This window comes from Dipodomys spectabilis, unplaced genomic scaffold, assembly GCF_019054845.1.
Source record: "Dipodomys spectabilis isolate Male_0828 unplaced genomic scaffold, ASM1905484v1 ptg000024l, whole genome shotgun sequence".
Lineage (NCBI taxonomy): Eukaryota > Metazoa > Chordata > Mammalia > Rodentia > Heteromyidae > Dipodomys > Dipodomys spectabilis.
In genome coordinates this window covers 15,583,652-15,607,245 of record NW_024870701.1, presented here as the reverse complement: position 1 = coordinate 15,607,245, position 23,594 = coordinate 15,583,652, and the positions used below count along the sequence as shown (strand labels likewise).

The following is a 23,594-nucleotide window of genomic DNA, read 5'->3' as shown; positions in this document are numbered from 1 at the left end:
AACAAATTCTTTTTTAAAAAAAGCATCTATAGCTACAAGAATTGCATTACAAAAGAAAAGAAAACCCTCAAGAGAGAGAAAAATGTCTGATGAAAAAGTATTCCCACCACATGGTAGGATTATTTCCATACATATACGCAATATACAGAGCACTTGTATGGAAATACATGCATGTATGTAGAGAAATATCACAATGAAACCTGTGTACCACATAGGTATGCTAGTTCAAAGAAATGGAAAATTAAAGTGGAATCAAAATAAAAAATAATGAGGGGCTGGGAACTTGGCTCAGTGGTAGAGCGCTTGCCTTGCATGCCTTAGGCCCTGGGTTTGATTCCTCAGCACCACATAAGCAAAAAGAAAAAAGCCGGAAGAGGCGCTGTGGCTGAAGTGGTAGGGCACTAGCCTTGAGCTGAAGGACAGTGCTCAGGCCCACAAACAGACCAAAAAAAAAAAAAGAATCCAAAAGAAGTAAAACACAACAGATAGATCTGAGAAGACAAATAATGTGAGTTATATCCAACCAGTTTTTACATTAATATAGATGAAATAGTAAATTCTCCTATTAAAATGAAAGACTGACAACAGATGAAAAAGCAGACTCAATTGTATACTACCTCTAAACAACCCACTGAAATAAAATGAATACCTTAAAAATAAAATGGTGGAAAAAGACACAAAGTTTCAAAATGCAACTTTCAATAAAACTGAAAGCATAAAAATTTGAGCAATATCAACAAACTGATATAATTAGTTATACAACACTCCATCCAAAAGTACAAAACACACATTATTTTCAACTGAATGTAGATACTAAGCAAGATTTGTTTCAAAGGGTTCAAGTGATAATATGGTCTCTGATCAAAATAAAACTAAACCATAAATCAATGAAAGTAAAGTACTTAGAAAACACTTAGTATATGGAAGCTAAATAATATATTTTGAAATATCCCACTGGTCAGAGATGAATCAAGCTGAGTGCTGGTGGCTCACACCTGTAACAGCTACTCAGGAGACTGAGATCTGAGGATCTCAATTCAAAGCCAGCCCAGCGAAGGAAAGTCCATGACACTCTTATCTACAACTAAACACCAGAAAATTGGAAGAGGAGCTATGGCTCAAAGTGGTAGAGCACTAGTCTTGGGCAAAAAAGGACAGGGACAGTGCTCAGGTCTTGAGTTCAAGCCCCACAACCCACAAAATTTTTTAAAAAGAAAAGACATGATGAATCAGAAGAAAGTCAGAAACTAGTTTTAATTGGATGAAAAATTTAAAAGCACACTTAACTTTATGGAAATAATTATTTTGAAAAACTGGGTCCCCATAAAGAGCTGTAAGACTAGAGATCCAGAGTATACTTTACTGGGGCCTCACTCACGAGGCATGATTGTGGGCAGCAAGACCAGTTAATCCCAAGATGGTCAGAAATGGAGCTTATAAAATAGTCAGGACAAGAGTGATTACATCTTGGCAGAAATGTTCCTCATTATCTTAAGCTACTATCAAGAATGTCGGGCACGTTCCTGGCTCCCATAGTATCAGGGTCTGGGTCATAAAACTCTGCATATACTCTAATGGTTTTGGTTTTCTTTTATAGTTTGCTGGGAAAAACAGATCAAAGTTACTCAGAGGCAATCAAAATAATTATGACTCAAGACAGCTGTGGTCTGGTCAAACAGTGTTTTCTATAAGGCTGAAAACAATATTCAGAGGGGAAAAAAACCAAAGAAGAGATACAATCTAAATAAGTAGAAAGAAAGAAATACACGTGAACATCAGTGATAAAAAAAAAAATAGCAAAGAAAATCAGTGAAATAAAAAAATTGACTCTTTGGGAATATAAAATCATCGATTTACTGTTCAATTTCCAGAATGATCTATTCCAATACAGAGCATAAAGGAGGAAAAAACAGAAATTGCCAGCAGTAGAAACATAAAAGTAACATAAGTGGAGTTTCTATGATTATTAAAAACATCATAAGGCAATATTATGGAAAGTTTGTGCCAGTAAATTTGAAATACCAAATAAAGGGATAAATTTCCTGAGACATTAATTATGAAAGTGAAGTCCAGGAACAATAGATAATCTAAATATTCTCATTAATAACAACTATGATAGATAATCTAAATATTTTAATTAATAACTACTAACATGTAATTAAAAACCTTTCTGCAAAAATCATCGGAATCAGTTGACTTTAAATGAGAATTCTATGAAAAATTTTAAAAGTTATGTCAACACTACACAAACTATTTGAGATTTGTAAAGAAAGAATTACTTCTATGATGCATTACATGACAAACAAAATGGGGCCATTGTGAGGAAAGAAAACAAATGTGATAACCTTCATAAACTACTGAAAATGTTTAACAAAATTTTAGCAAATAGAATCCAATGATATGCAAAAAGACAATACATTATGAAGAAGTTGATTTTGGTTCTGGAAATGCAAAGTTGGTTCATCAGCTTTGAAAAAAATAAATAAAATTTATTTTTAAAAAGAGAAACAGAGAAGCCGGGTGCCGGTGGCTCACGCCTGTAAACCTAGCTACTCAGGAGGCTGAGCTCTGAGGATTGCAGTTCAAAGCCAGTCCGGGCAGGAAAGTCCATTAGACTCTCTCTTATCTCCAATAAACTGCCAGAAAACTGAAGTAGTGCTGTGGCTCAAGTGGTAGAGCGCTAGCCTTGAGCTGAAGAGCTGGGGGGACCAGGCCCAGAGTTCAAACACCACGACAAAAAAAAAAAAAAAAGAGAAACAGAGGAAGGAAAAGAATTTCCAAAATTGAGCATCTATACCAGATAGACTTTCAGATAACTAGAAACTTCAGGGAACTTCTATAAACAGATGAAGATGAAAGCTATAGCAAACAACGTTCTCAATGAAGACAGGAATGTTTGTTTCTGATATGAGAACCAAACATGTTTGCTGTCATCACTTCTATTAAATATTAAGTCATATTATTGAGATAGAAAAGATTTTCATTCATAGGCAACATAACCATCTAGGTGGAAAATCTTCTGGTTGCCACAATAAAGCTATGGACTATATACACCAAAAAACAGGCACTTGGGCTCACTAAACAAATACTTCTGGATTTAAAGTACTAGTAGCACCAAAGACAATAGTGGTACACTTCCTATACATATCCCAATAGGTCATCAAAGAAACTTCACCACAAAATAATATCAGATACCAACTGAATAAAACAGACATCTACGTGTATTCCATCCAGCAGCTGCATAGTTCTTCTCTTGGATCAAGTGCAAGCTTGGAAGACACACAGTAAGAGAAGCTGAGAAAGTTAAGGTTCAGGAAGAGCAGGCACCAGTGGTCTTTCATGCAGCATTCCATCTAAATTTCTATCAACCTGCAGCAGCCTCATGACCCAAACAACTTGTGAAGAAAAGGTAAAACTCCCTACCTTACAGGCCGAGGCAAGTAGAGTCTTTGAATTGTTACAAGCAACACAAAATATTTCATAACCATGTCCATATCTAAAATTTAAAGAGAAAATACATGACCTCTATATTAGTAAACAGGTCTGTGCTTATTCTACAAAACATTAAAAAGTGGAATGAGTAACATCAATTTCTCTGTGAACCCACAATTTTTTTAGGGACAGCACACTTTTGTCTAAGTAAATAGTTGGGGTTAAAAATAGGGAGACTGGCAAAAATGCCAGCTTTTAAGAAAGTAATACAAGTCATTCAAACAATCAGGTTAACATTCAGGTTTCATCTATCTCAGCTGACAGTGTAACAAATTATGATGCAGCTGGGTACCAGTGGCTCACGCCTGTAATCCTACCTACTCAGGAGGCTGAGATCTAAGGATCATGTTTCAAAGCCAGGGTGGGCAGGAAAGTCCTTGAGACTTTTATCTCTAATTAACCACCAGAAAAAAAAAAATCCAGAAGTGGAAGTGTGGCTCAAAGTGGTAGAGCACCAGCCTGGAGCAAAAAAGCTCAGGGACAAAGGCCCAGATCCTGAGTTGAAGACCCATGACCAACAACAACAACAAAAATTAACGAGTAAAAGTATTGATGAGAGCCATCAAAGACAAAAAAGGTTTAATCTTACTACCTAGGAAGGTAAGATCTAAAGATTATGGTTCAAAGTCAACAGGAACTGGAAAGCCTCTGAGACATCTCTCCCATGAACTATCAAAAAGTTGAAAGTGGAGCAATGGCTCAAGTGGTAGAATGCCAATGTTGAGCAAAAGAGCTAAGAGATGGTAGCCAGACCCTGTACTGGCAGCCTCAGTACTTGCACCAAAAAAAATTTTTTTTTTAAATAGAAAAAAGAGGACCAGGGAAATAACAAAGCTTAAAGTTTTTTTTGTCTTACTTTGTTTTTTCGTTTTTGGAACTGGGGATCAAACACTTGCCAGGCACCCATTTTGCCACTGAGCTATATCCCAGTCCTTAAAATATATACTATATTATGCCTAATTTAGAAAGACCAATAAACCTGATATGTATAATCAATAGCAATACAAAGATCGATGTGAGATTTGATTTGGTCCTATCCCTCTGAATAACCACTAAAAACATGATTGAGCAGAGAAAATGTATACAGGGGCTGGGAAGGTGGCTCAATGGTAGAGCGCTTGCCTTGCATGCCTGAGGCCCTGGGTTTGATTCCTCAGCACCACATAAGCAAAAAGAAAAAAGCCGGAAGTGGCACTGTGGCTCAAGTGGTACAGCACAAGCCTTGAGCTGAAGAGCTAAGGGACAGCGCCCAGGCCCAGAGTTCAGGCCCCACGACCGGACCAAAAAAAAAAAGAAAATGTATACAGGAGAAAGGTAACAGAGAAAACAAAGTTGTAAGGAGGATAAAATCCTCAGATTATGATAGAATCAAACCAGAGAATACACTGTGACTTACAGCTTTTGAACTTCAGGCCACAGAGTGTTCTGCAGAAGGTGATCCTCAGTGGGAGGCTCTATATAGAAAAATAAGCACTCATTTAGCCATCAACTAGATACTATAGTCTGTATACCAATGATTTTATTAAATTATGTTTTTGTCACTCCTTACCAGTAAGTAGAGAAGGTTGAAAGGGCACTTGTTGATATTCAAAGCCAGTACTAGTTAACAGCTGCTCTTCATCAGAAGGCTGAGAAGCTATATCTCCTAGTTTAAAAAACATGTCAAAACCATGCATGGAGTCACTATATCTTTATGTTTCAATTACTGTCTCAAATGATCTGTACAACTTTGGGGTATGGTTAGGAGGAAAGGGAAAGCAGGATAAAAATGAGGGAAGGGGTAACAAGTGTGACAAGAAATGCACTTATTACATTACTTATGTAACTGTAACCCCTCTATACAATTAAAAGAACACTAAGGCCACCCATTAGAAAGTAGTACCACCTCAAAATGGTCTATTTCAAAACTATCCACATGATTTTAAACACAAAGGCATTTCTATTGTTTTAGTACTTTCCAAACAAACAGCTATAGGCATTAATGAAATCCACAATGATTCCTTCCATGTTCTTTGATCTGACAACGGTTCACAAATTTCTAAAACCACCTAATAGACTCACGTAGCCCAGATTCATATCTATTGTTATAGTGCTCTGTAAAACACTTTGAAAGCTGTACCTGTTTCAGTGGTTTGCATATGTACACACTTTGAAAATCATATCTGATGAAGATGGATAGATGTATTGTGATTTTTAAAACAACTGTAGCGAGCATTAGATGCACATTATGCAACTGTGTAATACTTAAAGTGCTCCTATGGGTTCAATAATTTTGGAGACCAAAGCCTTACCCTGAAAAACAGCTTTATTTGATAATCCCAATGCAGGGACAGAGGCTCCTTCTGGAACACTGCCGTCTTGCTAGAATAAAAAAAAAATTGATATGTAAGGTATTTTGTTTACATGTTTGGTTTATACTTTGGTAGTACTTAGGTTTGAAGTCAAGGCCTCATGATTGCTTGGCTGGTGCTCTACCACTTGAGCCTCAACTTCCAGTCCTGCTTTTTGCTGGTTATTTTGGAGATGGAGTCTCATAGACATTTCTGCCCGGGTTTCCTTCAAACTTTGATCTTCCAGCCTTCTTAACAGCATATGGCACCCTAGATGATATATGTAAGCTTTAAATCCTAAAAGTTACTGTTATTTCAGGCACTCCAAAATAGTCCCACTCACAAATGCTTAAAAGCAGTTTTAAGACCACCTGGGGGGGTATCTATTCTTCCACTTCTTGAATCTGATAGATTCAATGTTGAGCAATCACTGTCCTAAAAACAGTCCCTATCCTCAACACCACCCAACTCATAAAATCAGGAAACTTCTCATCCATAAATTGATCTAATCCTAAAAGACCAATGGATTCAGTCTCAGAAGAAATATAGTAGACTGTAAATAGAAGGCCAGATTTCTGCCACCAAAACAGCTTCATACACACATTCTTAATGATGGTCAAGTGAACACAGAAGCTTCCTGCAAATATATTCAGTTTTTTCATTGAACATATTTAACTGAGGACTGACGTTAAAACTCAGTGTTAATGGAAGAGGCAATACTCTGCCTAGGTCTTGCAATTTAAAACAATCAAGTTACTATATGTAAGTCTGTAAGCTAACTCAAAAAAACTGCTACATGACTATATGCTAAGAGTTTCTTACAATTTAAACTTTAATGCAGGGAGCTAGGTACTGGTGGTGGTTCATTCCTGTGAGTCTACCTACTCAGGAGACTGAGACCTAAGGATCATAGTCCAAGGCTAGCCCTGACAGAAAAGTCTTGGAGAATAATATCACTGACTAATTAGCAAACACCCAGAAGTGGAGATGTGGCTCAAGTGGTAGAACACCAGCCTTGAGTGGGGAAAAGCTAATTGAGGGCGTGAGGCCCTGAGTTCAAGCCCTGGTATTGGCACCAAAAACAAACTAGAGTTAAGTAAAAATGCGTAGAGGAATACTCACACTTAGATCACAAAGCACATGATTCAGTGATTGCCCTGAAATAGCACAAAAATTTTCCACAAAATTCCGAGGTGCAGAAAAAACTCGAAGAACTTTTTCATCTGCTCCAGATACAAACTGAAATCGACTAATCATTGCCAAACATTTCAGGTCATAACCATGAATCTGAGGTCTTGCAATTTCATGCCAAGTCACCTGGGAATTAAAAGAGGATAACTGAGAATGACCGTTTAAAAAAAACAATTTTCACTAGGCATTGGTAACCTGTAATCCTAGCTACTCATAATAGCAGTTTTGAGGATAGCCCAGGCAGGAAGTTTGCTGAAATCCATTTCCAAAATAGTAAGAAAAAAGCAGGACTGGAACTGTGGCCCATGTTTAGTGAGCATGAGACCCTGGGTTTAAACACTAGTACCTAAAAAAAAAAAAAAGAAAAAGAAAGAAAAACTATTTTTGTACATTTTTTAAACAATAAAAATATGAGGCAACAAGTTAGCAAGAGACCTAGAAAACAATCCAAACCATTTTTTAAACTGATGATACATGTTGTCCAAACTGACAATTTAAATTTAAATTCCTGTCTGAATTGCACAGAGATATTAAGTTTTTAAGAAAACATTAAGCTGTTTTCTAGAGTTGTTGGGTCATTCCACATGAGATGTCCAAAATACATGAAAGTTCCAGTCATTCTGCAGTCTCACTAGCTATTGTTGTCAGGATTTCTTACTTCAGGCAATCTATAGAGTATACAGTAGTATCTCACCATGGTTTTAATGCATTTTCCTAATGTCCAAGAATGCTACCCCACTTTTCATGTGCTCACAGGAGTTATTTTGTGTAGATTTAGTAAGTAGGAAGATGTTTTACCTGCGACTGGTCTTTTCTCTTCCATGGAGCAAAAAGACGAGTTGTCTGATCAGTGCCAACAGTAATAATGAATTCTCCTTCTGGATCCCACATTAGATCTTGAACACCATCAAAGTGTCCTGATATGACAATCTCTGGAGTCCATTCTCTCTACAATGAAAGTGCACATGAACATGACACATACCAAATAATCAAAGACTTTCACCATTCAAAGTAGAGCACTCATCTCTGGGAAATATGAAAGAGTAAAGCTCTCTAGAAAGTGAAAAGCTAATATACAAGATGGGACCACCTAATAATAGAAACTATTTTCCAAACAATCAAATATATCCTTTGAAGCTGTAGGAAATTTCCCTCAACATTTCTTGATCATCACCTAGCAGCCAGATACAACTTAATCTTTCTGTGGTAAAATGTATTATTACATAATGGCAACTACTCTACAGGACATTAAGAGAATTACATGAGTTTAACTCATAAAATATTCAGAACAATGCTGCCATATATGACAAAGCCCACAAACTAAGTCACGCAAATCCATGAATTTTTCCTTTATAAAAAGTCATCAGATGCACATTCAGAATCTGCTGAGTCATATTTCACTCAACATTTATATTTCCTTGGGTTAATTTATTTTGCTTGTTTATTTATTTAAAATATACTTATAAGCCAAGAGTAGTGGCATATGCATGCAATCCCAGCACTCAGAAGGCTGAGGCAAGAGAATCACAAGTTTGAAGCCAGCCTAAGCTACATAGGGAGACTCAAACAGCCCTTCAAAAACAAAAACTACATGAAAACAAAAACAACACATGTGTACATATTCGAATCTATACACATACATATAAAACTCCACTTACACAGCATCTAAATTCTGATGGTTTAGTAATTTATTTTATTCTTGCATTTCTTTTGTTTTACATAGCAATGGCTATAACTTTTAAAAGCTTTATTCTATAATACCCTTAAGCAGCTTCAAATTATATTATTGGCATATTATCTCAAATAGTGAAAATTCAAAAGAAACCTTTTTCTTGGTGTATAGAAAATATCCTAGAGACTGGCATTTAGAACACAGTACTCCTGTGCTATCTGAAGTAATAATACTTTTGATGCAGTGATACTACAATTGAAATACAAATTTGTTTCTTTTTGTAATTAATTTTAGAATTTTATTTTTTATTCAGTTCTAGTTGTGAATATGTAAGAAATTTACTTAACTAAAATCAAAGCTAAACAAAAGAGTAATAAAAAAAAATACAGTTTCAAGCTAGGCACCAGTGGCTCACACCTGTAATCCTAGCTACTCTGATATCTAAGGATTGTGGTTTAAAGCCAGCCCAGAGAAGAAAATGCATGAGACTTTTATCTCCAATAAGTTAATAAAAAAGCTAGAAGTAGAGCCATGGCTCAAGTGGCAGAGTGCTAGCCTTGAGCCAGCAGAAGCTCAAGGACAGTGACCAGACCCTGAGTTCAAGCCCCAGGACAAGCAAAAAAAAAAAAAAAAAGAAAGAAAGTTTCCATCTGTGTTTGCTTCAGATCATTTTCATATCCATACATAGTAGGAAATTTTATCAGTTTTTAAATTAACTTCCTTGTGTTTATTTTAGAACAGATTCTAATTTCCATATAAAAATAAGTGTATATATACGTATATATGTATATATATACACACACACACACACACACACACACACATATACACTTGAGGAGGGTGTGCTAGGGATAAAATCCAGGGTATTAGGCAAGTGATCTACCACTGAGCTATATCTAGTCCCTATACAAAGATTAACTCATTTAAGTATCATTCAATAAATACCTCAACAATGCTCTATTATCTGAATATGATATCACTTCAACTTAAACATCTCTACTATGTTTTACTATATTAAACTATGTGTTACTTATAATTCATAAGTAAAAGACTACTTGCTAGGTTTCTGTGAGAAGTCATTAATTTGATTAGAAATGCATTAGAAGTGCTTTTCTTACTGGGTTAAATGTGTTCTGCTTCCAAAGGTGCAATGCTCCATGGAAAGCGTGAGCAATGATCATAGAGCCATCTTCATTGAACTGGCAATCATAAAATCCCAGAGTATTTCCACCAACTTCACCTACTCGAACCTTCAGTGACAGAAAATAATTCTCCATCAATAATCCCATTTCTCACAATGAGAAATCAGATTCCAATGTATACAAAGAGTGAAAATTTACAGTTCTATGAATTCAGATTTGGGACTTAGATCTTTGGTTTACAAAGCCCAATTTTGTTTCTTAAATATCCACATTTTTACCTGTTCTAACCAAACTCCTGACTCTTCATCTGGAGCCCAAAGAATCATGGTTTTATCCATTGAAGCAGACAACAATCTCATTGGCTGCTGTAGAACACCATCTAAAGAATAAAAACTAATGCCTTTAGGTGAGCAACAAGCATCATGTTTGCAGAGTACCACACACAAAAAAAGGGAGGGTTATGATAAGAATATTCAATGTAGCAATTTGTAAAACAACAAAAAGGTCTATCATTAGAAAAAGAAAAACAAGTTGTGATATATTCACACAATGGAATACTGCAATGCAACAACAAAAAAATAACCAGGGCTATATGAATCAAATATGTAAACATTTGTAACAAATTAAACCCAAACATATTAATGTGGTAAATTTAAAATACTATAAAATATAAATGCAGCTTGATACCAAAGTTTAGGAACTAAAATAATATTGTTTATGGCTGTGTATAAATGTATAAAGTATAAAAAAAGCATGGGAATGATTTGCACTGACTTTAGTACCATAAGGTGGATGGAATGGAAAGCTTACAAAGAACATACAGAGCTTCTGAATACCTATAATATTCAATTCTTTTTGTTTTGTTTTATGCTAGGCCTGGGGCTTGAACTCGGGGCCTGGGAACTGTCTCTGAGCTTTTTTGCTAAAAACTGCTAAAAACTAACACTATACCATTTGAGACATAGTTCTACTTCCAGCTTTTTGATGGTTAATTGGAGATAAGTGTCTCACAGACTTTACTGTCCTGGCTGGCTTCAAAGTGTGATTCTCAGATTTCAACCTCCTAAGTAGCTAGGATTACAGACATAAGGCATTGGTGCTAGACTTTAACAAAATAATCTTTTTTTGTCTGTCCTGGGGCTTAAACTCTAGGGCCTGGGCACTGTCCCTGAGCCCCTCTGTACTCAAGGCTAGGGCTCTACTACTTGAGCCACAGTGCCACTCCCTGCTTTTTCTGAGTAGTTTATTGTACATAAGACTTTCACAGACTTTCCTGCCCAAGCTGGCTTTGAGCCAAGATCCTCAGATCTCAGTCTCTGAGTACCTAGGATTACAGGCGTGAGCCACTCGCACCTGACTAACAAAACAAATTTAATGGAACCAAGTGACCAAGGAAGAGTCTTATACTTTGCCAACCTGAAAACATCTTACATATGCAATTTCTAATCAAGTTCAAAAAAATCCTCTAAAGGAGAAAAATGAGGGAAAGGGTAACAAGTTTGACAAGAAATATACTTATTAACTTACTTATGTAACTGTTACCCCTCTGTACATTACCTTGACAAAAAAAAAAACAAAAAAAAAATTAGCAAAAAAAAAAATGGCCCCAGTAAAGACATTATTTGGAAAAAAAACAAAAATACTCTGTCTCAGCTGGTCAGCTTAGAAAACCATGAAATGTAAACTGATCCAGGGATTTACTTATGTTTTCTTCCTACCTTTGAAAAAGGAGGGTTGCCAATGAACTGCATTTACCCAGTTTTCATGACCAGCCAGCACAGTCTCCAGAATAACTGCAAATGTTATTTTAATACCTACAACAAAAACAATGAAATTCAGCCCCTCAAAACATATCTAAAAAGAACATTTGTATACCCAAATCAAATGTGCAATTATGTCAAAAAATTTGGAAGTAAATATAGTAGTTAAGATTCAAAAAAAGGATATATATTCTAAATTACATTAACAAGTATATAATGTGTTCAAAATTATAGAAAAAGTTCTGAAAATAAGTTTTTCTAGATATTTTTACTTACTTTGTTATGAATAAATATTAAGAATGGTTTACTGTTTTTTCTGAAATAGCCATTACACTGAAATTTAAAAAGTAAAATCATATGCAACATATGCAAATGCTGAAATATCTCATTTACAATTTTTATGATTTTATGTATCAATTAAAGAATATAGGGCTGAGTTGTTGCTCAGTGGTATAACATAATGTGCAAGACTGTGGATTCAATGTATAGCACCATAAAAATTAAATACATTTCAATTTTAGAAATATTTTATGGGTGAAAACAAACTAGCCTCTGTTTCCTAACTCATTATCAAAGTATAAAACATATAAATTAGTATTTTAAAACTTTTTAAATTCTAAAATATCATTTAAAAATAAATGTAGAACTAAGGGGAACTTAATATCTTGGTCTTTATAAACAAAATAATCAATAAAAATATCATGACAATTTTCTTCTTTGGATACAGCTACTCTCATTAATATGGTGGCTGTATCATTTCTATAAACTTCTATTACCAAAATCTGAATTTTAATGGGCTTTGTAATCAAGAACAGTAAGAAAGGAAAATTCTATCTAAATAAGTGGTGTTTAATGATGCAGGCATGGGCTTTGTTCTAAAGAGAGGAAGAAAACCAGGATTAGAATATATCACTCAAATGTAGAGATTTAAGTTCAGCCTGCCTCTCTTGACACCATACCATTGCTGTAGGTCTTCTACGCTAAGACTGAAAATCCAGTAATATCCTGTTGCAAATCAATCTACTAAGAAATATTAATCATTACTTTCAGCATTTAAAAATTGTATGTAGTGGAAAAAATGTTTTAAATACAAAAAAGGACTCATCTTCACACAAAAATAAAGACATATATAGTATTCATTTCAGGCAAGGAATTAAAACTAAACCACATAGGAGTGGAGAAATAAATGAGTCAGCTCAAAGAACTAAGTGCTGGCATATCAAATACCATTACTGTTACTCACTTCCACTTTCCACAGTAAAAGTGTTTTCCTTCAGTCTTATATTATTATCCTGAGCTTCTGAAGATGTGGACTTTATATACAGCTTCCACATTCTTATCAGGCAATCTTGTGAACAGCTTGCTAGCAAAAGATCATTACCTAATTTAAAAAGATGTTATATTAAAATCATTGTATTCTCTATTTAGGTATAAGACTTTTCAAACTTTTTTTCTAGATTTCTAGATTCCTCCCACCCCAAATTCAACTTTGTTTCCTTCCACTTCATTAATTTTGGTAACATTAAAAAATACACAATAAAGCCAAGTAAGTTCTACAAAAAACTTTTCAAGATCACTTAAAAAGCAAAACAACTAGTGTTATCTTATTAATATCAACTTGTTTCATTCTATACCACTCAATAGTTATTCAAAGGGTAGTATACCCTTTTCTTTCCTTTTTTTTTTTTGTTGGTCATGGGGCTTGAACTCTGGGCCTGGGCATTGTCCCTCAGCTCTTCAGCTCAAGGGGAGTACTCTACCACTTGAGCCACAGTGCCACTTCCGGTTTTCTGGTGGTTTACTGGAGATAAGGAGTCTCACGGACTTTCCTGCCCTGGCTGGCTTTGAACCGCAATCCTTAGATCTCAGCTTCCTGAGTAGCTAGGATTACAGGCATGAGCCACTGATGCCCAGCTTAGTATATACCCTTTTCTAACAGAATATATTTTCTAACAGAAAATATAGCATATAAACATTAAAACTTAAAACAGGAGAAGTGTTTTCCTGCAGTTACACATACTGTTTCTATCATATGTGCTTTAGCAAAGCTTCATACTGACCAAAGGCTGCCCACTCCACACCTCTTATCCAATCCTCATGTCCACAGAGCAAAAGCACTTTCTGAAACTAGAAAGATTACAAAGTCAGTGACTTCATTTGTTCTCATTGTATGAGACCAATCCTGTCATACCACTGTTACTGAGAACATACCTAATTACACAAGATAAAGCATTCATTTGGGAATGAAACATATCATCATGTAATATCTAAATCATTAAATGAGCAACTCTGAGTAAATAATCCAAGTGTTTATGAGACAAAATGACACATGCTGTGTATACAGTAAAGAAACAAGTTCAACTTTCATAATTACTTGGATATTGCTCAAATAACAGAGTGCCTGTCTAACAAGTGAAAGGCCCTGTGTTCAAACCCCAGTACCATCTAAAAATAACCCACCCACTCCCCAAAAAAATTAAAAAGAAAGGAAATAAGTATCTTTGTTATTTAATGACAGGGCCCGGTTCTCCTTGTGGAATCTCTCTTATTTTCACTACTCACAATGTAGGTAAATTCATAAAGACATTAAACACTAGTAGTGGGTACTTTCTAGAGGTATGGTATACTTTATTTAAATTTTTTTTTTTTTTTTTGGTCATGGGACTTGAACTCTGGGCCTGGGCACTGTCCCTCAGCTCTTCAGCTCAAGGGGAGTGCTCTACCACTTGAGCCATAGCGCCACTTCCTGTTTTTTTTCTGGTGGTTTAATCGAGATAAGAGTCTTACAGACCTTCCTGCCCGGGCTGGCTTTGAACCGAGATCCTCAGATCTCAGCCTCCTGAGTAGCTAGGATTACAGGCGTGAGCCACCAGTGCTGGGCCATTTAAATTTTTTAAGGAACAAAAACCCCCCCACTACAATGGCACTGTCCTTCCCCCACTAACAATCTATTTTCCCCTAACAACTCTGGGCCCACAGCCAAGACCATACTTCTTGAGATTCAAATAGAGTGATTTGGATTACAACATTCCTAAATTTCTATAATTTGGAAATAGTCCATACTCAAATATGTTATATAATTCTAGAACCTAATTCTAATCTTATTAAACACCATTAATTACCTGATCATCTTGTTGAACAAATAAATGAATCCTGCAGTCATCATCACCACATGCTAATATTGGTACTGAAAGGGGAGAAAAGGCACCACTGTAAATATTCCACAAAACTATGATGATCTATGTTTATTCTAAACTCTGGGTAAAGAATTCTGGCTTCCATTTCCCTCACCACCTGACAAATTAATTTTGAGTGTTCAATAAATGCTTCCAGGAGTAAAGCAGAAACTCTACAATATACTAGTAGATGGTTATGTGTCAAGTAACTAAGAATTAATTGCAGTTTCATTGCCATTCTACATTGTTTATGATTGATCAGCAAAAGAAGCTCAAGAACAAGTAGAACCCATTTCTAAAAGAGAAGACTAAGATGAAAAGTTGATAGTTCAAATGACTAATAAAGAGCTACTCTAGCTGGGCATCAGTGGCTCAATCTGTAATTCTACCTACTCAAGAGGCTGAGATCTAAGGATCTCAATTCAAAATAAACCCAGGGAGAAAAGTCTGAGTCTGTCCCTGAGTTTCTTTGTTTTCAAGGCTAGCACTTTGCCACTTGAGCCACAGCGCCACTTCTGGCTTTTTCTGTTTATGTGTTGGGGAATCAAACACAGGGCTTCATGTATGCTAGGCAAATACTCTACTACTAAGCCACATTCCCAGCCTTAGTTGGGTTATTTTTAAGGTAAAAGTTTCTCAGACTTTTCTTCCCAAGATGGCTTGACACTTGATTCTCTGGATCTCGGCTACCTACATAGTTAGGCCTATAGGCATGAGCCATTGGTGCCTGGTTTTACTTATATTTTCAACAGCTACCAAAATTCTCAATAGCTTGTAAATTTGTGATCTATGCTTAGGTCATTAGAATACTGTAGCAAAGGTATGTTAGCTACCTCAAAATTGATTCATAAAAACACTGAGTACAGGGCTAGGAGTCTAGCTCAATGGTGGAATACTTGTCTAGCATATGTGAGGTCCTCTGTTTTATCCCCAGCACCACAGAAAAAAAAAAAAATACAAACATTTGGATAGAATATATGGTCTTGTCTCATATACTCACCATCAGTATTAGGCAAAAAAGACAAGCAGACAGCCAGAGCAAATCCACTTTCAAAGTTCAAGGTCTGAAAGCATGTCACTAAGAAATAACAAAAACAACAAAAAATCATTGGGTAGCATCATCACAGATCTGGGTGTCAGCAGGGAGACAAGTCAATCCTGAGCCCTTACTGATTATGTGAGGCCAAATGGCCAAATCTTAACAAGATTGCAGCAAACAAAATGATTCATATGAAAAGATTCAGGAGAAACTTGCATTGTTTAATAGTCTGGAATAGAGGTGCTTTGAAAAAGTATTTTCAAGAAAGAAACACTTAGATTAAAATTAACATTTTTAAAGTTGCTTTAAAGTTTGAGAAAAATTATGTGCTCCTCTAGCTGTTGTTAATATGGTAATTACTACTTTGGTTACTTGGATTAAAATGTCTCCACCTACCTTCTGAACCCTTTTTAGTCCAGAGTCGAACAGTAGAATCTGCAGCTGCAGAAACTATCAATGTGTGCCATATAGCATCTGCTGCCCTCCTCTGGTAAACAGCATGCACCGCATAGACTGGACCTTCATGGCCTTGGAGATGAACTGCTTTTAATAGCTGAATCAGAAAAAAAACGAAATATTAAGAAAAATGGGATTATGTTTCACCTTAACTTAGTTGTAATCACTGGATTAAAGGTACCATTAAAATGTCTGGCCCCTCTCAGATTGTTTAATCCAGAAATAGGTTCTCTAAATTAAACAGAATGAAAACTTTCAAGAACTCTGTCTGGACAGGTTAACAACACTCAAAAAATGTGCACAACTTTTGACACAATATCAAATCTAAGAATTTACTCTGGGAATAGTATTTATGTAACAAATAATATTAAAAGAAAAATATATTCACCACATAAGAGTTTATGATAGTAAAAAAACTGCAATCAACCTAAAATTATTTTCAAAAGGTTAGCCAGGCACCAGTGGCTCATACCTGTAATACTAGCTACTTAGGAAGCTGAGATCTGAAGATTCCAGCTCAAAGCCAGCCCACTCAGGAAAGTTTGTGAGACTCTTATCTCCAATTAACCACCAAAAAGCTGGAAGTAGCACTATGGTTCAAGTGGCAAAGTGCTAGTCTTGAGTAAATAAAAAGCTGAGGAACAATGCCCAGGCCCTCAGTTCAAGTCCCAGGACTAGCACAACAACAAAAACAAAAGGTTAAATTGGTTAAGTAAATTATACATACACTGTAGCCAATAAAAAGGATAATGGGATAAATACATTCCTACATGGCATTTGTTTGTGGCATGGCTCTCCTTCTAAATTAGCATAATGTCTCCTTATAAATACAGCAGAATGTATATTCTGACAGAATCACTACAAAAATTCAGAGAAAAAAGTCAGTTTATCTGAGCTAAAGGTAGTATCTGCCAGTTTTCTTTCACAGTGGAGTTAAATTCCTGGAGTCAAACTAGACCATATGCTGAGAATGAGCAAATAAGTCTATATCAAACTTTTTTTTTGGTAGGGTACTCAGTGCCTCATGCTTTCTAGGCAGGTAATCTATCACTTCAGCCATACTCTCAACCCATTTTGCTTTAGTTACTTTTGGAGTAGAACCTCACACTTTTGCCTGGATCACAATCCTCCTATTTTTGCCTCCTACATAGCTGGAATGAGGACAACTACCACCATATTCACAACCCCACTCAGTTTGTTGAGATGTGGAGTTTCACTAGCTTTTTGCTCAGGCTGGCCTCTCATCTCCACCTCCAAATTAGCTGGGATTACAAGAATGAACCACCACATACAATGTACCATCAAACTTTCACCAAGTACTATTTTAATATTCATTTATAATAGTTACCTAAGTGTGACTATAAAACAGAAAAAAATGGAACCAAGAAATAAATATCGTTGCGTATTAGGTCTATCCATTTGCCACACAACATTCCCTATGGTATCCCTTCCACAGACATCCTTTTTTCCAGTGCTAAGCATCAAACTTCGAGCCTGGCATAAGTTAGGTAGTAACTGAGCTACATCTCCAGCCCAGGTATTTGTAAAAATTTCTTTCAAATTTGTTAGATTCTGCTCATTCCTTTCACAGGTAATGTACCTTGAATGGCTCTTCAGTTATCTTTCCAATTACTTGACCAGAGCCTCTGCCACTCAAGGTATTAGCTAGATTGGCACCCAGTGGCTCAAGACTGTAATTCTAGCTACTGAAAGACTGTGATTGGGAGGATCACAGTCTAAGGGTGGCCTAGAAGAAAGTTCATGAGGCCTCTGGTAAATAGAGCGTTAAACAGGGTGGTGTGTACCTGTTGGCTAAACTGAGAAGCTGAAAATAGGTGAATTGCATCTGAATGCATACATTTCCTAAAAACATTAAACCTATGGAAAATATTCATTTCCTATTTTTTAGTAAGGCTGCATTTGAAGTATGAGAAATTATATAAAAACACAAATAATTCAGAAAGAAAACACCCTTCAACTTGACCAACTTTTTAATGAAAAATACTCATGTTCAATCACTCAAATCTCTCATTACATTAGCTTAGAATTATTTCCTTTTGAAAGTGGAGGTGTGGCTCAAATGGTAGAGTGTCAGTTGTGAGCAAGAGTATGAAGCCTTGAGTACCATCACACACACACACACACACACACACACACAAATTATCAGCAGTCAAGGTGCACTGAGTATCTGTGTGCATGAAAATGAATATGAGAGAGTATGTGTGGCCCTTTCCCACATTGGATCCTTTTATTCTCTTTCTCTTTTATGCCTTCCAAGCACCTTTTCCCTCCTCTCTCTATTCCATTTCTGCTCTACCCCCACAAGTCTGCTCTCTACCATCAGATCCTTGCTTAACTCGTAATCTCTCAACTGTCAAGAGTTTAGGAGGGGCAGCACTGAGGAAAATCTTCCAAGTCTCACCTCAAGGTCCCAAAACAAGTGTTCATAAATGCCTCTATGTGGCTTTCTCTGCCAAGGTTAGTTCAAGCAAGAGCCAACTTTTCAACATTATTATCACTCTGGTGCTGTCATTCTAGTCCAAGTGTCTCCAAAATTCCACCCTCATACCTGCTCTCTAATTCTGAGAATAAGTCTGGGTATTCAATAAACAATTTAAATGACATATGTGCAAGTGGTTTCATATTTTCCATCCTTATTTTTTCCCTGTAAAAGCAGCTTTCTCCAAAAGACCTACATCAAGAATCCCATCATTTTTGATGACTCATTCCCTGTCCATCATATTATACTCTTTTTCCAACCAACTTATCAATGCCAAAGTCATTTCTCCTTTAAAATAAAACACTCATATTGTTTTTCAGGGTCTTTAATGCTAGGATTACAGACATATCTGAGCCAAAGAACAAAGCTAGTACTCAAATATCCATATGGTTCTCTCGTAGTCTTCTCTAGTATTATTGCCCACAATGTATTACTTAGTAACATTTCCAAAACTGTATTCCTCAGAATTCCAAGAAATGCAAAGAGATTTAATAGTGGGGGTAAAAAGAGATACCTATGTCTGAAATTTTTCCTTACTCTTCTCATATATGCCAAGGTAATAACTCCATACTTTAAAATCCACCTGGAGGGCTGGGAAGGTAGCTCAGTGGTAGAGCACTTGCCTTGCATGCCTGAGGCCCTGGGTTCGATTCCTCAGCACCACATAAGCAAAAAGAAAAAAGCTGAAAGTGGCGCTGTGGCTCAAGTGGTAGAGTGCTAGCTTTGAGCTGAAAAGCTGAGGCACAGTGCCCAGGCCCAGAGTTCAGGCCCTACGACTGGACCAAAAAATAAAATCCACCTGAAAGATTATCTCTTCCATTTTTTTTGAACTTTCACAGCACTACGGTTGTGATGTAGCATGTTACTACACCTACCATGCAGTCGCTTTTTTTAATAAGTTTTTTATTGTGAAAATATTATACAGAGGGGTTACAGTTACATGAGCAAGCATTATTGCCTCCTCCTTTGTTTTTCCTCTACCATCCCTTCCCTCCCACTTTCACAATTACACTCCCCCTACACCTACCCCCCAGTGTCTTGTACAATCTCATTGTTACAGTGGGTCAACCTGTCACTTTTATTTTAGTTTTTTATTCACATACATTTTCTCTTCAAACTTAACCTGACTCTAGACAGACTCTATATCTTCTTTGTATAAAATTAAGTACATTAACTTTTCTCATTGGGGGTGGGGGGGGGAGCAGGGAAGGGTATGGCACCAAGGCTAGAACTCAGGGCCTCTTACTCTCACTTGACTTTTTGCTCACAGTTGACACTTAACTGCTTGAGCCATGCCTCCAGATCAGCTCTTTCGCTAGTTAATTAGAGATAAGAGTCTCAAGAACTTTTCTGGCCCATATCCTGATTTCAGCTCCTGAGAGCTAGGATTACAGGTATGAACTGGTACCTGGCTCCTCTACACTTTTGATCTTAATTTACAAGCTAGAAACAATTTAAACAGTCCATTGATACAATTTAGCCATTTAATTGCACATGGTGAGTGGGGGCTCAGGAATGACTTCACTCATTTCCCTGCTGACACCCAGAGCTATCACAATGCTACTAATGCTACTCAATCCCTCTAGAAAGATAAATTCAGAGTTAGGTGCTCACAGAAGGTGTTTTTTGTTGTATTCTTTGGGAAATATACATGCATTAACCTTTGTCACTTTTTTTTTTTTTGGTCATGGGGCCTGAGCTCTGGGCCAGGGTGCTGTCCATCAGCTCTTCAGCTCAAGACAAGCAGTCTACCACTTGAGCCACAGTGCTACTTCCAGCTTTTTCTGCTTATGTGGTGCTGAGGAATCAAACCCAGGGCCTCATGCATGCAAGGCAAGCAAGCACTCTACCACTGACCTACCTTCCAGCCCCACCTTTGTCTTTTTTTTTTTTTTTTCTTTTTTTTGGGGGGTCCAGTCGTGGGGCCTGAACTCTGGGCCTGGGCACTGTCCCTCAGCTCTTCAGCTCAAGGCTAGCACTCTACCACTTGAGCCACAGCACCACTTCCGGCTTTTTTCTTTTTGCCTATGTGGTGCTGAGGAATCGAACCCAGGGCCTCATGCATGCAAGGCAAGCACTCTACCACTGAGCCACCTTCCCAGCCCTACCTTTGTCTTTTAATAGTTGCTTACAACTAGAAACAACTTCAACTGTTCATCAAAAAAGTCCCATCTCTATTATAAACTACAAATAACTTCACTTGGCATTATGGAGCTCTATATTCCTATGGCAGCAGCTGCTTTATGAACAGTTTTATTATTTTACTTTTATTATTTATCTTAATTGTACAATTTATTGAGTTAATTTATTATCTTTAAAAATAGGACAGTTCATATAAAAAGTGTGAAAATTAATGCAAAGCAACACAGATGATTGACAACATATGAACATGGAAGCAGAAATTACTAAAAAGGCTACAGGAGTATGAAGTATACAAGATTAACAATTTATGCCATATGTAGTTGTGAATAACTATAATCCCAGCACTCAGGTTATAGCAGAAGGTCAAGCATTCAAGGAAAGCCTCAGGTACATACCAACATTCTTTCTCAAAAGCAAAGATAAAGTATCTGGGCTACAAATAAGCAAAAATAAGAAAACTTCATAAGGAAGAAACAGAAGAAATTATGAAAAAGCAGAAAAAAAGTCATTTGTTGTAATTTCTACCTACCTGATTATTCTCTATTTCCCAATGAATGACTTGATTGTCAGATCCTCCAGAGACTAATTCAGTAGAAGGAGCTGAAAAAAAATTGAATCTCAGTAAATATATTTATATGCAAAATCTACTAGTTTTTCTGTAGGTTAACATCTAGCCCTACTTGCTTAATGGCTTGCATTTGTTCTATACGTATAAACAATTTTTTTCTTTGGAACTTAAAAATTAAATTGCTTAACGGATCACTGGATGAAGAAACTATGGTATATATTTATAATGGATATTCATATGTGGAAGCAGTAAGAGGACCTCAATGTAGAAAAATCTGGGAAAGTGGCCACAGGGAAGCAGGGAGGAGACAGAAATGGGTAGACAGAATCAATCAGTGCATGATATATGCATGTATGGAAATATCACAGTGAATTGCATTAATCTGTGCAATTAGTGTGTTAATAACTACAAGGAATAAGTTGCACACACTTATTTCTTACATGTCCTAAGGAATGGAACATTTTCTACAGTACCATAATGATCACATTCAAGGACTAGGGAGGGACTAAAGTGATAAAAAGTTAATGAGAACAGAGTCACTGTTGTACATTTCTTCAGATCTTTTTAGCATCTAACTTTATTAAACTCCATCTAGATTTTCCTATCTGATTCTGAATTTAATCCGCTGAAAAACCACACATCATATGACTGCTTGAAAATTACCATATACTCATGACAGAATGTGAATAAAAACTGTAGTATCTTAGTACTATGTGAATAATTTTGATGTAAGGGTCCTCCAATCCCGCCCAAACTTTAACTTTTCATATGATGCAAACAGAGATACAATGCCTTGTCTGAAAAAGGAATAGCTTAGCTAAGCACTAGGGTTCACACCTATAATCCTAGGTATTCAAGAGACTTTAGATTAGCCCCAGCAGAATAGTTTTCTACATTCCTCCAAGTTAACTAGCCACAAAAAAAAAAAGTAGGCCTAGAAACATGGCTGAAGAGCACTAACCTAGCAAACAAGACTCTGAGTAAAATCTCAGACCCAACAAAAAAAAAGTCTGCCAGGCAGAAACAGATATAGGAATTATGTTATCTGAATGTCATCTCAGCCTACACTGTGCTTAGAAGTTTTTAATCAAAGGTTATGGGCAAATACAAAAATATAAGATAGCTCCCTTACTCTATCAAGACCAAAATGGAGGGGCTGGGAAGGTGGCTTGGTGGTAGAGTGCTTGCCTTGCATGCATGAGGCCCTGGGTTCGATTCCTCAGCACTACATAAGCAGAAAAAGCCAGAAGTGGCACTGTGGCTCAAGTGGTAGAGCACTAGCCTTGAGCTGAAGAGCTGAAGGGCAGCACCCAGGCCCAAAGTTCAAGCCCCATGACGGAAAAGAAAGAAAGAGAAAGAAAGAAAGAAAGAAAGAAAGGAGGAAAGGAAGGAAGGAAAGAAGGAAGGAAGGAAGGAAGACAGACAGACCAAAATGGATTAAACTAGAACTCAACAGCAAAAGACATGACAGAAAATATTTAAAACTGGAGATTGGCTGAATGGCCAGTGGTCATTGAAATAAAGGAAAAATCAAAAGGTCCCTGGAATTTACTGTGCAAAAATGGCTCAAGCCTTTAATCATAGCTATTCAGGAGGCAAGAGATCTGAGGTTTGTGGTTCAAATCCAGCTCGGGCAGGAAAGTTCAAAATACTCTGATAACCAATTAATCACCAGAAAACTGGAAGTAGCCACAGACAAATGATGCTTCTAGATTCATCCTAAACAAACTTGTGTTATCTATATTTCCACTATTGGAAGTACAAATACAGGCCAGATTCTTAACAAAAGAATACAATTTTTCTTCTATTTTCTAATAGCATAACATCAGATAAGATAATGGTAAATTAAGAGAAGGAATGGAAGAAAAAAATAATAACCATCAGAAAACAACTGAGATCTTAAGCATCAGAGTAATACTTACAGCCATTCTGTTTACATATCCACTGTAAACAGTTGACTCGAGCAGTATGTCCATTCAGGTTGGTTACAACCACCCTTTTCTATAGGAAAAAAATAGCTGTTATTTAGAATTTAAAACATAGAGGAATTAAGAAATTAGTAAAAATCAGCTTTCAGCATTTTTGACACTAAAAAGGTGAGAGCCATAGCTCTTCAGTTGATATGT

The 23,594-nt window shown here is 36.5% G+C and overlaps 1 protein-coding gene across 1 annotated transcript in view; it reads right to left on the bottom strand.

The window, feature by feature from the left end:
- Elp2 (elongator acetyltransferase complex subunit 2) overlaps positions 1-23,594 on the bottom strand; it is a 34,900-nt gene that overhangs the window by 9,231 nt on the left and 2,075 nt on the right. Inside the window, exons 2-17 of the mRNA XM_042675173.1 lie at positions 23,391-23,469; positions 21,430-21,500; positions 16,199-16,355; positions 15,764-15,841; positions 14,710-14,774; positions 13,648-13,714; positions 12,831-12,968; positions 11,546-11,641; positions 10,106-10,206; positions 9,804-9,935; positions 7,812-7,961; positions 6,945-7,139; positions 5,784-5,853; positions 5,042-5,137; positions 4,889-4,946; positions 3,424-3,496 (exon numbers count right to left, since the gene is read on the bottom strand). Coding sequence (XP_042531107.1) covers positions 3,424-3,496; positions 4,889-4,946; positions 5,042-5,137; positions 5,784-5,853; positions 6,945-7,139; positions 7,812-7,961; positions 9,804-9,935; positions 10,106-10,206; positions 11,546-11,641; positions 12,831-12,968; positions 13,648-13,714; positions 14,710-14,774; positions 15,764-15,841; positions 16,199-16,355; positions 21,430-21,500; positions 23,391-23,469 — 1,626 coding nt within the window. The remainder of the gene's footprint in view (positions 1-3,423; positions 3,497-4,888; positions 4,947-5,041; positions 5,138-5,783; positions 5,854-6,944; positions 7,140-7,811; positions 7,962-9,803; positions 9,936-10,105; positions 10,207-11,545; positions 11,642-12,830; positions 12,969-13,647; positions 13,715-14,709; positions 14,775-15,763; positions 15,842-16,198; positions 16,356-21,429; positions 21,501-23,390; positions 23,470-23,594) is intronic.